This window comes from Epinephelus lanceolatus, chromosome 1 (assembly GCF_041903045.1).
Source record: "Epinephelus lanceolatus isolate andai-2023 chromosome 1, ASM4190304v1, whole genome shotgun sequence".
NCBI lineage: Eukaryota > Metazoa > Chordata > Actinopteri > Perciformes > Serranidae > Epinephelus > Epinephelus lanceolatus.
The window spans coordinates 48,192,011-48,209,011 of record NC_135734.1 but is presented as its reverse complement, the minus strand read 5'-3'; the positions used below and the strand labels follow the sequence as shown (position 1 = coordinate 48,209,011).

The 17,001-nt window shown below is 42.8% G+C and overlaps 1 protein-coding gene across 6 annotated transcripts in view; it reads right to left on the bottom strand.

The window, feature by feature from the left end:
* Positions 1–17,001, bottom strand: part of ripor3 (RIPOR family member 3) — an 83,235-nt gene that overhangs the window by 32,315 nt on the left and 33,919 nt on the right. For 4 of the 6 annotated variants that reach the window (XM_078171526.1, XM_078171531.1, XM_078171523.1 and 1 more), the window contains 2 exons: positions 5,872–5,973; positions 502–657 (listed from right to left, as the gene is read on the bottom strand). In XM_078171526.1, the coding sequence (XP_078027652.1) occupies positions 502–657; positions 5,872–5,969 (254 nt within the window). In that variant the 5' untranslated portion in view covers positions 5,970–5,973. The remainder of the gene's footprint in view (positions 1–501; positions 658–5,871; positions 5,974–17,001) is intronic. The other 2 variants (XM_078171525.1, XM_078171528.1) reach the window with 1 other exon arrangement.

The window sequence follows — 17,001 nt, the reverse complement described above, 5'->3', positions numbered from 1 at the left end:
ACATGTCTGTAAAAACACAGAAATCTAGAAATACACAAGATAAAAGGAGTCATATGTCGACAGTATTCAGTTTGGATTTTGTTGCCTCAACTTGCTACCAGTCTTCGTTGATTAGCTGCGCTATTTTGGTGAGAGGAGACAGACGGAATATGAGGCAAACCGCTTCAAAAATTAAGACTGATGACTCACTAAAATAAGGGCTGGTTGGTAGATCAGATAGGCCCCAAATTAAACATAGACTCTTGCTCATGCCACAACTCCCCCGATTTCTCCTCCTTTTCCACAGTTTTCTACAAGAGAACTCAGACTTGTTCACGTTCTTGCACCTCCCTGATTCGGTGCTGGAGACGGTGCAGCTACTGGTTGTTGACAATGTTCACGTCATTGAACTTCAGTAGTTGCATGAGCCAAGACTACTTCTGCTACTATTACTTTTTACTTGTGATAACGCTGTCACTTCAGTAGTATAGGATGCAAATTTAAGTATACTAGTATACATACTTAAGTCCTTTGCGTAGCGCCTGGAAGACCCTGTCGACCTGCTCTGGCTGCATAGACCAGATAGCCCCGCCCCCTCTGCTGGGGGACAGGTGCATTCTGGGAGATTTCCCTCCAGTTGTGGCCTTGGAGCGGAGAGAGTTGCGAGCAGAGGATGGCCTAAAAACAGAGATTTACATGAAGACACAGAGTGAGATGGTTATACGCTTAGCTCAGTAGTCTCTGATTTAAATTGAGATTTTGTTCATATTCTGAATTTACATTAAGATTTACCAGATAAAATATGACTCATCAGTAATCACTGATGGAAGGAGGGGTTGTCAACCTGGCCAGGCTTTCTAAAGCATCCATGTGTTCTTAGATAAAATGCTTTTCTTCACCAGCAGTGAAGAAATTTCAAAGGTGTCCAACATGATGACATTAAAGGAGGACGGTCTGTTGGATTACTGATGGCAGTCAACTTTAATAGAGATTTTTATTTTATTGAACAGTCGTCCAATTAAATGTGAAAATATGTCATCTGTGGGAACAACAGGGGACCACTGCCGTCATGGTTAAAAGAAACCATTAACTGCCTGTAGAAAACAGGAAGCAAACAGTGGTCTTCTTTGTTTGACATTTTTTTGACCCATGTGTCAACCCTGACCTTCATGAACTGTGTGGCTCTATAATAACATTACTCGACTTCTTATCTGAATGTAAACACATGATGTTTTTCAGCCATTTGTCTTGAGAGAGCAGCCTCTTTTAATGACATACTTTAAAACACAGGGAAAGCAGTGGCTGCGAGGAGGTTAGGACTTTTTTGTCATATAACCTATTTTATTTAAACTGAGGTAATGTAAGAACCATAGATGTATTATAAGAACTAGATACCGGACCCCACCCCAAGATGGTGTCTATTCAGTCCAATGAGAATTGCTTGTTGGTGCGTATGCCAAAAAGGTTTCTGGCTTACGGCTTAGTTCTGGGTTATGCAGCCCCTGAATATTCATGGTGGTGTTAATTCAGTCATGGCTCAGTGGCCCAGCCAGGTGGTGTGACCAGGCGAACCATGTTTAGGATAGTGAATATGGTGCCACTGCTCACCCTTGAAAAAGGGGTAAATGAAATACATGTGAAGTTAAGATAGTCACAAAATAATGATTGTTTTTTGTGCTAGTGACTGTTCTGATAGAGCTGATGTGCAGAGGACTAAAGTGAGCTTTTGTGATGGGCTATGATTTTACCACACTGAGTGAGACAGTTAAAGCCGTAAAATTAATGAAAGGTTTATTGTTTAGGATTTAGTGGCATCTCGTGTTGAGGTTGCAGATTGCAATCAACTGAAATTTCTCCCGGGTGTCAAGCATGTAGGAGAACTGTAGTGAATGGCCCTATCTAGAGCCAGTGCTCAGTTTGTCCATTATAGTCTACTGTAGAAACATGTCTGTGGAAGAGGGCATGTAGGTAAAGAGGCTCTCTCTAAGGTAACAAAACATGATTCTTATTTTTTTAGGTAATTATACACTGATGGAAACATATAGTTGTGAATATTATATTCCATTTCTGCCAATACATCCCCATAAATCCTACACACTGGACCTTTAATGTGGTTGTTGCGAACAGATTATAGGTTTGGTGAACATCAGTCATTGGTGACAAAGGATGATAAACTGCTGGCACATGCAGATCACATAAACTATCACATATGTGAAATTACTCATAACTTAAAAATATGCAATACAAGGAGTAAAACTGGCCATGTTTACTGCTGGAGGTGTCCTGTAAACAGAGTTTTACAGATGTTTATTTTAAAAATGGTGGCCTATGGGGAAATTGCTTGTTGGGCCGCAGGAGATATTTCATTGCAATACTGTAAGTGACCACTAGGGAAACAATGGAAGCACTTAAATACACAAACACACAGTGAGAATAAAACTGTTTGGATCAAAGTCACATAAATACTGGTAAAATGAAAGCAGGTCCACCAATTATAATACAAAAATTACAGATTCTCCCTGCAATTAAATAAGACCGTATTCACCCATTTCTGAGATGGCACTCTGTATAGAGGCAGACACACACACACACACACACACACACACACACAGTGTTTGTGACCATACACACATCTGCACAGTGTGTTTAACGGCCATTTTCTCACAAAATAAAAGCTTCACTCAGATTTAGCGGGCGTCCTCTGTAATTATGGACTCAGCTATAAAAGTGTATCATATTGTGTGATAGTTGTTGTCCCAGCGTGTGTGTGTGCGTGGTGCGTCTGTGTCATGTTTATGGCCCGGGTCGTGTCACCATCAAAGCTCCATAATGAAGAATGATGGGAGACCACGTTGTGTGATGCTGTCAGGGCAGGAACACAGTGGAGACACTCAGGAATGAAGAGAGCGTGTGTTTGTGTTTAACAGATATAGTGTGTTTGTGTGTACATGTAATTGTAAGATGGAAAACGCACAGGAAGTGCATTCCAGCTCTTGACATGACATTTTGTTCCCTGTCTCTGTCTCGTGGGACAGACAGTTGACATCCGTGTGTTTTTCACTCGTTCTTTCTTCATTCAGAAATAACATCTTGTCGTCTGTGGTGCGTTCACAGTCTGCCCATCAACAAGGAGCAGGCTCGTCTGAGGGTGATGGGATTTCCCCCCGCAGACAAGACTTCAAGTGTTGTAAATCTTAAGGGATTTTATTTTCTCCTTTTCATTGTCCTACAGTATGAAAAAGAACTTCCCGAGTGGTGATCAGTTGCAGTCTAACTGTAATTCACTGAGCTGTTTATGTTCTGCTGCCTGTCATTCATCCTGACAGTTATGAAAATAAAGGGAGGTTTTGACCTCAAACAGGAAAAAATGTTTTGTTGGTTTAGACAGCGTCGAAAAGATTTGTTTTGAAATTAATTTAAAGGTTCTGTGTGCGACACTCAGAGCATTAATAGAGCAGCAAACCACTATCCAGCCATCTACCCATCCATTCATTTTCATCTGGTTGTCTGGGGTGGGGTGGCAGGGGCAGCAGGCCAAGCAAAGCACCCCAGACGTCCCTCTCCCTGGCAACGCTTTCCAGCTCCTCGTGGGCATCCCAAGGCGTTCCCAGGCCAGATGAGATACATAATCCCTCCAGCATGTTCTGGTTCTACCCTGGGACCTCCTACCAGTGGGACGTACCCGGAACACCTCTCACTGGAGGCGCCCAGGAGGATCCTAATCAGATCCCTGAACCACCTCAACTGACCCCTTTTGACGTGAAGGAGCAGTGGCTCTACTCAGAGGTCCCTCTGGATGTGCAAGCTCCTTACCCTATCTCTAAGGCTGAGTCCAGACACCCCACTGAGGAAACTCAGTTTAGCTGCTTGCATCTGCGATCTCATTCTGTCGGTCACTACCCAGAGCTCATAGGTGAGGATTGGGATGTAGATTTACCAGTAAATCAAACGCTTTGCCTTCTGGCTCAGCACCTTCTTTATCACAGTGGTCCAGCGCAGTGCCCACATCACTGCAGATGCCGCACCAGATATTTGTATTTTGAGCTTCTCTGTGGTTTGTTGTGGTAAACTGGTCCAGCTGTGTCAGGGCTTGACGCTAACTTTTTTCCCAAGGATCACATGTGCTCCTAAGTTGAAAAAGTAAGGAGCGCACAAAGAACTTTAGGGGCACAATGTAAATTGATCAAATAATGTGTTTTCTGTAATAAATGTGATGCAAATAGACATTTACAAGGAAAATTATTTAATGAATTTGTATACAAAATGTACAGAAAGGTAAAATCATCAAGATTTGAAAAAGTATTGCAATTTAATTTTGTCTTTAATGTTATTATCTTATATATATTATCTTTGCAATATGATTATCTTATATAATGTTATTACTATCCTAAAACATTCTCCAGGTCCTCTGAAACTCTGCAGGACTTAAGCCTCTTTCACACAGAGCTTTCGCGGCGCCCACCACAGGGTAGGGTGCAGAGGACAGGATTTGGGGGAGTACAGGCTCGTTCAGGAGCTACAGCTCCATGGTGACCGCTTCCGGGTCTACTTCAGGCTCTTCTCTGCTATTGGACGCGCAGCGCCAAGGTGTCGTCACAGCGCGCTGCGGTGAAATAAAAAAAAAATTCAATTCGAGCGCAGGCTGGCGGCGCGCATCGCTCAGCTCGGTGGCAGAGCGGTGCTCTCTTGCGCCGCGGTAGCACATACACAATGAATGGGTTCGTCGGCAGAGGTCTGCGCTTTGCGCGCTCTGTGTGAAAAGGGCTTTATTTCCACCCTGCCCAGCAGCGGTACCATGGCGAATGGTCCCTAAAGGCCTCTACACATGATCAGCTGTAAAACCGCTTTGCGCTGGCTGTCCCAAAGTTTGTCTATGGAGAGGGCAGCCACGCCTGACAAAGCGGCACTGCTACCCTTGGCGTTGCGCACGATATTCATTGTGCTGACAGTGGCTTGGAAAACCGCCCATAACCGTGTCACATGGGGAAGAGGGAAGAGGGAAGAGGGAAGGCGGCTGGAGTTCCTCCAACATTTGCGGTTAGATTATCATATTTTTTTATTGACAAAAATATAGGCTGCTTCGGCTGATTTTTTTTATGCGCACATGTGCCCCTAAATATTTTTTACAGTTCGCACACACCTATTTTTAGTCGCAAATGCGAGTGAAACGCTCGCACTGTCGAGCCCTGTGTGTGTGCATAGATTTGTGTATCCCACTGGCTATCTTATTGCTGCTACTTTGCTCTGCACTCATACAGCAGTTAACGCTGTGTAAGTACGGTGTGGTCCTCCAGTTCCCCCCTGGTTAACATCGTTAGCTCTGTCAGAAATGCTGCCCATGGTTAGCACTTATGTTTTGGGTTTAGCACAGTTAGCTGCTAGCTGCTGTTTCAAGTCAAGTCATAGGCTTCTCAGATGATTTACACCACTCTCATGTCTGTGGGGTATATTTGAAGCTATAGACAGCAACTGGTTAGCTTAGCTTAGCATAATAGAGCCAGGCTAGCTGTTTCCCCCTGTTTCCCAGCTGTCGATGTCACATATTCTGACTCTCAGTACCTGTAAAGCTCGCTAATGAACCCATTATTTCTCTGCAAGAAAGTTAATTAGCGCATTTCCCAGAATATCAAGCTATTCCTTTAAAGTCAACTAAACTGAATTGTCTGCTGCATCATACACATCTGCTCTCTTAATCATTTGGTTTTCATGATGGCGCCGGCTGTCTTTTGCATTAATTGGGCTGAATACAGTTCTCCATCTGTATATGATGACACAAAGACAGAGACCTAATTTGTTCCTGCTTGTCATTTCTTCAAGACTTAAACAAGTTAAGGTGCCTAAACTGGTTATTATTACCTGCATTCTCATTTGCTGTAATATCATGTCACTTACCGTCGTCGTCCAGTCAGAGAGCTGAACCCGGTGAAGGAACGACTCCTGTGGACCAAACCTCCGTCTGAGGGAGAGTCGAATCGCAGCTTCACCGACATCCTGCTGAGAGAGAGAGAGAGAGAGAGAGAGAGAGAGAGAGAGAGAGAGAGAGAGAGAGAGAGAGAAAATAATTACAGTGAACAAGATTTTAATTAAAACGCACCCACCTCTTAAATATTGCTAATTACTTTCTCTATTCAATCCCAATGAACCTCAACCACGCAAACACACACGCCTATACACACCCACCAAACTTTACATAAATTTGACGTGAAGGAGAAATTCAACCAAACTTAAAATCAATAAAATTACTCACAACTTGTTTGTCCCCACAACAGCAGTTTCAAACGTAAACCAATTCTGAAAGGCTGTCTTAAGATTTCCAGAAAACTCATCACAATATTAAAAGCATCTGCCACCAGTCTCTTCTCCGGGAAACTGTTTACTCTTTATTTTGGTATTTAGGAAAGTAAGATTCACAGCTGAAGCCTAGAGTGTAAAAGTTGAACGAATACAAGATCACCTGCATTATTGTGTTTTATTTTATCATTTGTTGCAGCCTGTGTTTTCAGCTTTGTCTTTTTCCTCTTCCACTCACAACACACACAGACACTTGCAAAGGAAAAGACCACCCTAACAGACACTCAGACAATCCATATCAGGAAACAGAGCACCAAGATCTCTGTGACACATTTAAAAACAGAACAGGCATCCTGAAGCAGACACACAAACATGTGTACATGCTGGTCTACAGATGGATGTCATGAGTCTGGGGGCTGTGTAGCTCAGATGACAGAGGTTCAGATTTTTAGTCATACTGTGGCATGCCTCTGGGGAAGGTAATGTTTGTTCGTCAATGTGTTGACCATTTTGGCTCAACAACTATGGGACAAATTGACGTGAAATTTCATAAAGACAGTGAACGTCAGAGGATCAAACCCAATGACTTTGGTGATCCCTTGATTTTTTTTCTTAGTGCAAACAGCAGGCCAAAAAGTTTCATGCATCTAGTAAAATATCTCAAGAACTACAACAAATATTGGTACAAAAATAATTCCAAAGAGTCATGGCTTCAGGCAGAAACCTGAAAAATGGAAAAATGGAGCCAACACGGAAGTGCCAAAAACTGCAGTTCCTTGAATGGCCACTTGAGGCTGGCTCAAAAGCACAGCAATCCCCATAGACCCTCAAGTTAAAATGCCCAACTTTATAGCAGAAATAAATCTGTTTACAGTCCGGTACAAAGTTGATTTTGGTCTCTATAGCTAATTACAACATTCATGACGACTGTATGGGGGGTGGTAATTTTAATATTACTCATTTACATTCAGTTATGACTTAAAGTTATGCATTATTAAGGGTATGGCTGCTTTTAGTGACAGGTGGGTGCTGTCCATTGACAAATTGCTATCACAATAACAGCATTGGTAAGGTAATGTAACCATAGCATAACCCCAGATTCCCGGAGTGTATGTGTAGCCTTAGTTGTCGCTGTTTCAGTGTGTTTTCAGTTCATGAAAGTTAATTCTAACATTTTGATCATCTTAAAATCTTTTGTCCAGTGTTTGGTTGTACTAAAAGACTCTCTAAGGAGTCAGATATTTTTTTAGTGATTTCATTTTGTTTTGTTGGTTTTAAGCCTGTTTTTGCTGGCAAAAGTTAACATTATCACAGTTAACCATAGCTGTAAATGCTCTATGCTAATCAGGCTAACAGCTAGCGTAAAGGTTCTCATAGATTTTGATAATAACTAGATACCAGACGCCAAGATGGTGCCTATCTATTTCAGTGGAGTTGTTGCCTAGCGTATACACATACAAAAAGTTTCTACCTTCAAGGTTTACTTAGGCGGTATGCAGCCCACTGAAGATGCACAGGTGTGTCTCTCCTGCAGGTCCCACCTGCAAGTTCCCACTCGGCTAATAGACGTTACATTGTGACGGATTTTTAAATAGCTTTTCTCGTTGTACAAATATAAAACACCATGGATCAAAAATTCAGACTTTTTTTTCGCAGTTCAAGGTGTTCCTGCCAACAGTTTTACAGACTTCTCTTTTACAATGGTGGCCTACGGGGAAAATGCTTTTTGGGCTGGGATAAATTTGCTGCAAGACTGAGTGGCTTTCCTGGGGGCCTGGGTAATCTCCACCCTCTCATCCAAATACGGTCACTTCTGGCTTCAAAAATCCAAGATGGCAACAGCCAAAATGCCAAACTAGAGGCTTCAGAATAGGAGCCCACAAACTAATGGGTGATGTCACGGTGGCTGTGTCCATTATTTTGTACAGTGTGTCCACCAGATGATGACTCCAAAGATCCACAGACTTTTCTACTAGCGCCACTAGCAGGTTCACCTTCCTGGCTTCTCATGAAATTTCTCAACCATTGGATGAATTTCTGTGAAATTAAACACAGGCGTCAATGTTCCCCTCAGGATTAATAATTGGTCATCGCCTGACTTTGTATCCTTTTAATATCTACAACTTCTTTTTGAGTTCTCTCGCCTCAGTTTCTAATGCCTTGAGCTGATAATGCGTGTGAACTCAAACAGCTGCTTAAGTTCAAAACAAGAATGTCCAAAGATGTTTTGTTCCACATGATGGATAATTACAACAAGGGAGTTTTGAATAAAGTGTTGGTTGTCGTTGTGGTCAGCTGCGTCTTTAACTTTATTTGCATGAAATACGATTCAGACTAAATAGGATTATTCTATAAGGAAGTGACCACAGGAGCTTTTCATTTATGACAGTGAGGAAAAAAAACATCAAAGTGTGGCACAAGTTTAAAAAGGTCAGTCAGTGACGAAGAGTAGGCGAGGTTTACTGTAAATAAACCCCATCCTGTATAGTTTTCATACACAGGTACACATGCTGCACAAAATAAAAAAATACTGTGTGTGTGAGTAAACAAAAACAATGTGCTCACACACACACACAGTCTGGATACCATCTGCTCAGAGTCTTTCATGTGGTTCCTGTGAAAGCTGAGTTTGGTTACAGCTAAAAACAAAAAATCACTATTCTTTTTGTTTGCATGCTCATCAGCTGTTTTCTTCTAAATGAGCTTTTAAAGCCTTTTGTAGTAATTCACAAATATATCTGATGTGGAAAAAGATTATTGATTGTCCAGAAGTCATCACTCAGCATCTTATTGAGCCAAGTGTGGTTAAACATCATGAATGTGCAGTTTTTTTATTTTCCTGGCCTACTCCTCTATTTTGTCTTAGCCTGTTTAATTTTAACATCTGCATTCTGCAGGTCTTCGTCATGTTAAAATCCAACCTGGTGTGGAGCTGAAATAACCTTGATGAATGTCATCTGCCCCAGTGATCAGGATTTGAACCAACAGCAGGAACAGAAACGTGCTGCCAGTGTAAGTAGCTCAGGGTAACCCAGTTTGAGTCCTGACCCAGATTATTAAACACACTCTGGTCCTGATGCCAGAACCAACAAAGTCACCAGGCAACCAGACATAACACACGGATGGAGAAACCAGGTCTGATGGCTTCAAACCAAAGTTAGCTTATGCTGTACAACACACACACACACACACACACACACACACACACACACACACACACCGTCTCTCCCAGTAGGGGAAGTCAAGTGTCTTTTGTTTTTAGAGGATAATCAGTGTTTCTATGTTACCATTTCCTGCCTATTAATTTTAAATCTTGTTTTAGGTGAGGAAGCTGTGTCCAGTGGAGCGATGCTTTCCTCCTCTTTGAATCACTCTGCCAGAAATATTCTTCTGAATGGTAAGTGTGCTTTTAATGGTCAACCTCAACCTTGTCCTGTCATCATTTTGTTAAGTGCCCGTCCATTTAGATTTCATTCAGCCAGACAACGAGTTTTTGTCTAATGCCACCATGTGGTTCACATTTTTGGCTTTTAGTGAACTATGTCAAAACCTATTGGATGGATTGTGATGAAATTTGTTTCACACGTCCCCCCTCAGGATGAATTGTAATGACTTTATTGATCTACTGACTTTTTAATTTTGTGCCATCATCAGGTAAAAATTTTAATTTGTCCAAGGCTTTGGTTTATAAAAACACTAATGACATATAGAGTTGGGTTGATTTCTGGTTTTGCTGGTTTGCCGGCCAGCATTTGTCGTGTGACAACATTATGGCAAATTAAAAAGTAGTCTACATCAGCAACCTGTGTTGACAGAGTCACAGTGTGAAATCCAACTCATTACATTAGTAAATGCTGTGTTTTTTGGGGTGCTGAGAGGGGACATAGTAGAGTTAGTGCGCATTCACACGTCATTTGGTCCGCTTTAAACAAACCCCGGTCCACTTCCACGGATGGTTAGGTTCGTGTGGAGTGGTGTGAACGCTCATTCGAAGTCTGGTGCGGACCAAACGAGCGAACCCTGGTCTGCTTGAAAACTGGGGGTCGCGCATCAAGTGAACCCTGGTGCGGTTCTCTTACAGTGGGAAATGCAAATGGACTATCTAGCGAACCAAACAGAGGAAGTGAACCAAAGAGAGGAAGTGACATAGAGCACAGTGCATTTTGTTTTTGTGGTGACCAAACCGGCTGAAGGGGATGGATTTCCATTTTCGGTCCTGGCCAATTGTTGAGCCAGGTTTTCTTCTTCCTCATGCTTTTTTTCTTCCTGGTCAGTGGTCGTTTTGGGCAATATCGCCCTTAAATGAGCAGCTGTTGTAACTGCGTGAGGTTTTCCAGGCAGTCTTGTCCGCTTTAAAAAGTGCAGTGTGAAAATTAACTGAACCAAATGAAGGTGTGAAAATTTTTGGCATTCCCCGCCCAATTGGACCAAGTCCCCTGGATTATTCTGGTGTGAATGCGCCCTTAGTCCCTCAAGAAAACTAAAACTGCGCCAACATTACAACATTTTGGATTTGAAGCCAATGAAAGACGTGTCCTAACTGGCTGCAAACGTCATCATGCTTTAAAAGCGGCTGGTGGCTCAGTGGGTAGAGCAAGGCTGTGTCCTTGATGCAGCAGTCACGGGTTCGATTCCGGCTAAACCACACCCACTTCTGGTCTTCTAATACTGATACAGAGACAGATAATTTTGTTGCTGTGCTGCGTTCCGGCTCCGTCACAGCTCCGGCGCTCCGGAGCCCTCCGCAACAGATACACAGGACTTCTATTTTTGCCGGACGCCGGAACACAACACAGCAATTCAGCACAGAGCAGATCGTGCGGGGCAGGAAGTCGTGCACAGAAACAAAATAAAACATCCGGTTAATTTTCAAAATAAAATACACAGTGTTCACGGCGGATCATATTTCCCTGCACTACACCTTGAAAACTACATAATGGGCAGAGGCAGGCCTGAAGTCAACAGGTCAGAGGTTTTCAGACGTCATTTCCCCCCCCCGTTGACACCATGGACGAGGAGATGTTAATGATGGCAGTGCACCGAGATGTCTTCCACGGAGCTGCACCGCTCCGCACAGCAAACCTAGCCAGTGGGTATTGATGGACGGCGGAGCACGCAGCGGATAACCAGCGCTGCCGTTCCGCAACGGACACGCATCCAGTGGAAATCCAGCGTTAACACACAGACTTGTTTGCTGTTACTGTATCTGTTGCTGTGAAGTGGTTTTAAAATCTAAAATCTGACATTTCTTAATTTAAACCTTCCTGCTTTACTAATGCTGAGTACAGACTTTAGGAAACGTCAAAGTTGGAGGAATCAGCTCAGTGATGTTCAGCTCAGAGCAGCAGAATAACAGAGTTCACTCCAGGCTGAACACCACATAAACCAGCTGGAACAAACCATGAGGAGAATCTGAAACACATCCCACTATCAAATAAGCATTAAGTCTATTTCTGCTGACACAGATATATATATCCATCTCCACCTGCCCTCTCAGTTACACTCTCTGGTAACAGCAACATTTTTCAATATGTCAACTCAACAAAGAAGCTTTCAGTCAGTCACATCATTCTGTTGTCATTTTTTACTGTCAGCGCCCGAAACCAATGTTGTCATAGTAGCTGCGTGCTCTAACAAACGTCTGAATGTTTGAGTCTGCAGAAAGAATCTGCTTTAAATGCAGCTTTTTCATTTTATGCTACTTTATAAATCTACTCTTCTACATTTCAGGGGGAAATATTGTACTCTTTACTTCACTACATTAATCTGACTACTGAGCTACCCATGCCACACCACAAAAACTGCTCAGAAATGCCCCAAGGGCCCTCCAAATTTCCCAGTTCCCAATCTGATCGAGCATCAGTGGGACATGCCAGCATCCCGCCTTGCAACCCAGGGGACCCAAAGCATTCACTGCCAACACCCCAGTGCCAGACACCAAAGGACACTCCCAGAGGTCCTGTTTAGACTTGTGTCTGGGGTACCAAAACACCCCATGGATTCTCCATTGGATTAGGATCTGGGGAATTTGGAGGCCAGGTTGATGCTATGAGCTCTTTGTCATGAGCATTGGGCCATTCTTGAAAAGTTTTTGTGTGGGATGATGCACTGTCCTGCTGGGGGTAGGCGCTATCATTGGGGAGTGCCGTTGGCATGATGGGGGTGTTTGGTCTGCGACTGTGTTTGGGTGGGCGGAGCGCACCAAGTGGCATCCACATGAATGCCAGGACCCAAGGTTTCCCAGTAGAAAATGTTACTCACTTCACCAGCCAGTGGTTTTTAATGTTTTGGCTGATGGGTGTATATGATGATGTCTCTGAGAAGGACCATTCTGTCCACCAAGTATTTTTACTTTAAAACTTTAAGTATATTTTGCTGTTAATACTTTTATAGTTTTACTTAAGTGAAATCTTAAACATAAGACTCTAAATGGAACAAACAAGACAGTAAAAAGAATAATAGTTTGGATGTCATGGTAATAATAAAAATGATAAAATGACAACACAGAGGAGTAATATTATAAACCAGATGATAAATAGTATATATAGTAGCACCGCAAAGGCGCCACATCAGTCCTGAACATGTATGGAAAACAATGTGTTAACAGTGTTTAAGAGTCTCCACTGTTTACACTGGGAGACAGACGACAGGAAAAAGAGAAATAGAGCAGAAACAGAGTGAGAAGTTATATCTGACTGCAGGGAGAAAGAGGAATATGTGTGGAAGATGGCATAACGGACACAGAGTCTTCTTCATAGCTGCAAATATTGCACAGAAAGTCTCAGATTGTTCATTAAAAAACATTTCTGGAGCTCTTCAGTATTTGTCTTGACATGATTCAAATAAAGGAACTAAACCTGCTTAACTTAAAAGCTACGGTGACCAATACAACTACTAACTATGTACATTTACTCAATTACTATACAAGAAGAAGTATTTCACTGCTGGAACGATGGGCTTTTCATAAAATGGAGCTGTCTATGCTGTAAAAGGAAGCAAATATGTTTGACATTGGTGCTATACGACCAGAAAAAACAGAGAAAAAGGACTGTGGCATTTACTTTTGCTCAACAAGTAGAGAACCCACAACTACCAGAGTGTATTGTGCCACTCCGGACCAATAACCGCACCTGCTGGTGGGTGACATAATGCAGGTTTCCCGCCCGAAAACAGTATGGCAGCCGGCTGGTAACTAATGATTTGTATTAAAGTTAAACAGTGACAAGAAATAGGCAACACAGTGACAGAGTCTTGGTTCATATCTGACCAGCACTGCGTAGTTTCACCATTTGATCTCAGTTTGTCTGCATTTGAGGGAGTGAAACAGACAAGTGGGCGACTCACTCTCTCTTCCGGAAATACAATCTGTAGTTCGAGCACCAGCCCAAGAGCCAGCAAGAGAATAAATTACAGGTTAAACATATATATCAACAAATAAATTCTGATGTGTTATACTAGATTAAGATGTGTCTTTATTGATCCGCGGGGCAAAGTCAGAAGCTACCCATCAGTATATTAAGTAATTAAAATGAGCTAGACCTTTATTCGCTCCAACATTTTACTGATGAACACATTAATGCATCAGTAGTGACTGTGTAATCCAATAATATAGTTATAATAAATCATAAATGATGCTGAAGTGGACCAATCTGCCTAATGAGTACTTTTACTTTTGGCACCTTAAGTATATTTTTATACTGATACTTGCTGATCATATTTTTCTTAAAAATTGAATCCAGGACTATTGATCTGAGTACATACAGTACAGGCCAAAAGTTTGGACACACCTTCTCATTCAATGCGTTTTCTTTATTTTCATGACTATTTACATTGTAGATTCTCACTGAAGGCATCAAAACTATGAATGAACACATGTGGAGTTATGTACTTAACAAAAAAAGGTGAAATAACTGGAAACATGTTTTATATTCTAGTTTCTTCAAAATAGCCACCCTTTGCTCTGATTACTGCTTTGCACACTCTTGGCACTCTCTCGATGAGCTTCAAGAGGTAGTCACCTGAAATGGTTTTCCAACAGTCTTGAAGGAGTTCCCAGGGGTGTTTAGCACTTGTTGGCCCCTTTGCCTTCACTCTGCGGTCCAGCTCACCCCAAACCATCTCGATTGGGTTCAGGTCCGGTGACTGTGGAGGCCAGGTCATCTGCCGCAGCACTCCATCACTCTCCTTCTTGGTCAAATAGCCCTTACACAGCCTGGAGGTGTGTTTGGGGTCATTGTCCTGTTGAAAAATAAATGATCGTCCAACTAAACGCAAACCGGATGGGATGGCATGTCGCTGCAGGATGCTGTGGTAGCCATGCTGGTTCAGTGTGCCTTCAATTTTGAATAAATCCCCAACAGTGTCACCAGCAAAACACCCCCACACCATCACACCTCCTCCTCCTCCATGCTTCACAGTGGGAACCAGGCATGTGGAATCCATCCGTTCACCTTTTCTGCGTCTCACAAAGACACGGCGGTTGGAACCAAAGATCTCAAATTTGGACTCATCAGACCAAAGCACAGATTTCCACTGGTCTGATGTCCATTCCTTGTGTTTCTTGGCCCAAACAAATCTCTTCTGCTTGTTGCCTCTCCTTAGCAGTGGTTTCCTAGCAGCTATTTGACCATGAAGGCCTGATTCGCGCAGTCTCCTCTTAACAGTTGTTCTAGAGATGGGTCTGCTGCTAGAACTCTGTGTGGCATTCATCTGGGCTCTGATCTGAGCTGCTGTTAACTTGCGATTTCTGAGGCTGGTGACTTGGATGAACTTATCCTCAGAAGCAGAGGTGACTCTTGGTCTTCCTTTCCTGGGTCACCTCTGCTTCTGAGGATAAGCAGAGGCAGAGGTGACTCTTGGTCTTCCTTTCCTGGGTCGGTCCTCATGTGTGCCAGTTTCGTTGTAGCGCTTGATGGTTTTTGCGACTCCACTTGGGGACACATTTAAAGTTTTTGCAATTTTCCGGACTGACTGACCTTCATTTCTTAAAGTAATGATGGCCACTCGTTTTTCTTTAGTTAGCTGATTGGTTCTTGCCATAATATGAATTTTAACAGTTGTCCAATAGGGCTGTCGGCTGTGTATTAACCTGACTTCTGCACAACACAACTGATGGTCCCAACCCCATTGATAAAGCAAGAAATTCCACTAATTAACCCTGATAAGGCATCGAATGAGAAGGTGTGTCCAAACTTTTGGCCTGTACTGTACGCCATCTCTTGTGCTTTCTGCTTCCTATCATCGTATTTTTTAAGTCAAATTCTCTCAATTTTTTGTACTTACTTTTAGTTTTGCTGAATTAATTCAAGAGATTTCTTGTAGATCAGGCTGTTTTCACTCAGACAGACCCCAGACCAGCTGATTTCATTGATGAATAATTAGGTGGTTTGACTAGAGGTGTGCAGGCCACAGGCTGCAGCTGGTGTGACTGAAAATCACCGAGAACCACTCGTGTAAAAGCAACTAAGAACACGTGAAAGAGATAAAAACTGTAAGAAAATGTTGTAATTACAAGTTCTACTGATGTACAGAACAAAAAATAAATGATATCTGGCATGAGAAAGGAAGGAGGAACATTCCTTGAGTGATGAAGAATTTAGGGGTGAGGATGGATGAAGTGTGTGTGTGTGTGTGTGTGTGCGTGTGTGTGTGTGTGTGTGTGAGAGAGAGAGAGAGAGAGCATGAATGTTTGTGTATGGACTGCTGTGTGGGGTGTCTGGAGGAAAGCTGGGGGGAGATCTGGTCTTAAAAAATTATCCTTGACCTGCAAGTGATTTACAGGGTCCCATGTGGTGAGGAGGTGGGGAGGTTGGGGCCTCTGTGTGTGTGTGTGTGTGTGAGAGAGAGAGAGAGAGAGAGAGAGAGAGAGAGAGAGAGAATGAATGAATGTCTGGTCTGGCTAAAGGGCTGTAAACATGCAGCAGACCCCCACAGTGGACCTGTGCATTGTCTGTGGTGGCAATCACACACACACAAGTACATACATTTGCACACAAGCAGACACACATCAAACACTTAAATGTTTATACACACAGACACACACACACACACACACACACACAGTCCATGTAAAACTTCAACATGAGGAAGTGATTTCTCCTCTCTGGGTGTGGTGGAGTGACAGTGGGTTAAAATGTGGTTTCATTGGTAATCACTCTCCTTCAGCTCGGCGTAATTAGCCTCCACTTCGACGTTTGCCTGTTTTTGACTCTGTAATGATCAGTTCCTTCGCTCAGTTGCAGTGAGGCCGGATCCATCAAACAATCAGGTTTGTAAGTGATGGCAGATTCAGACCCCCAGAAGCCTGGTAGATCCTGGGAAATCAATGAACCTCATGCAAGAACTACTGGTACTAAAGCCCTTTTCCCACTGGAGGAAAAAAAACAACTAATACCCGCTAACATCTGGCTTTTTCACTCTGCTCTAGTCATGAGTATTTGTCGGCTGTAGCTCCTGTTGGATTGGCAGTGATGGAAATATGACACCCAGGTGGACATGCTAATTTTTCCCTTTGCTGGCTTGATGCAATGATGGCTGCCACAAAGTACCATCAGTCTGCATCTAAACAGCATCCAAACATTGTTCAAAAATAGTCAGCACCGAGTTTCAAAGAGAGACTGAATAGATCTGAGTAGACCACAGTAACATTTTCACTGCCCTCCATGCTGCTTTCTACTTTTTACTAACCTGTTGCCAACGTAAACGTGACACCAGTAAAAAAAAAAAAGCCAA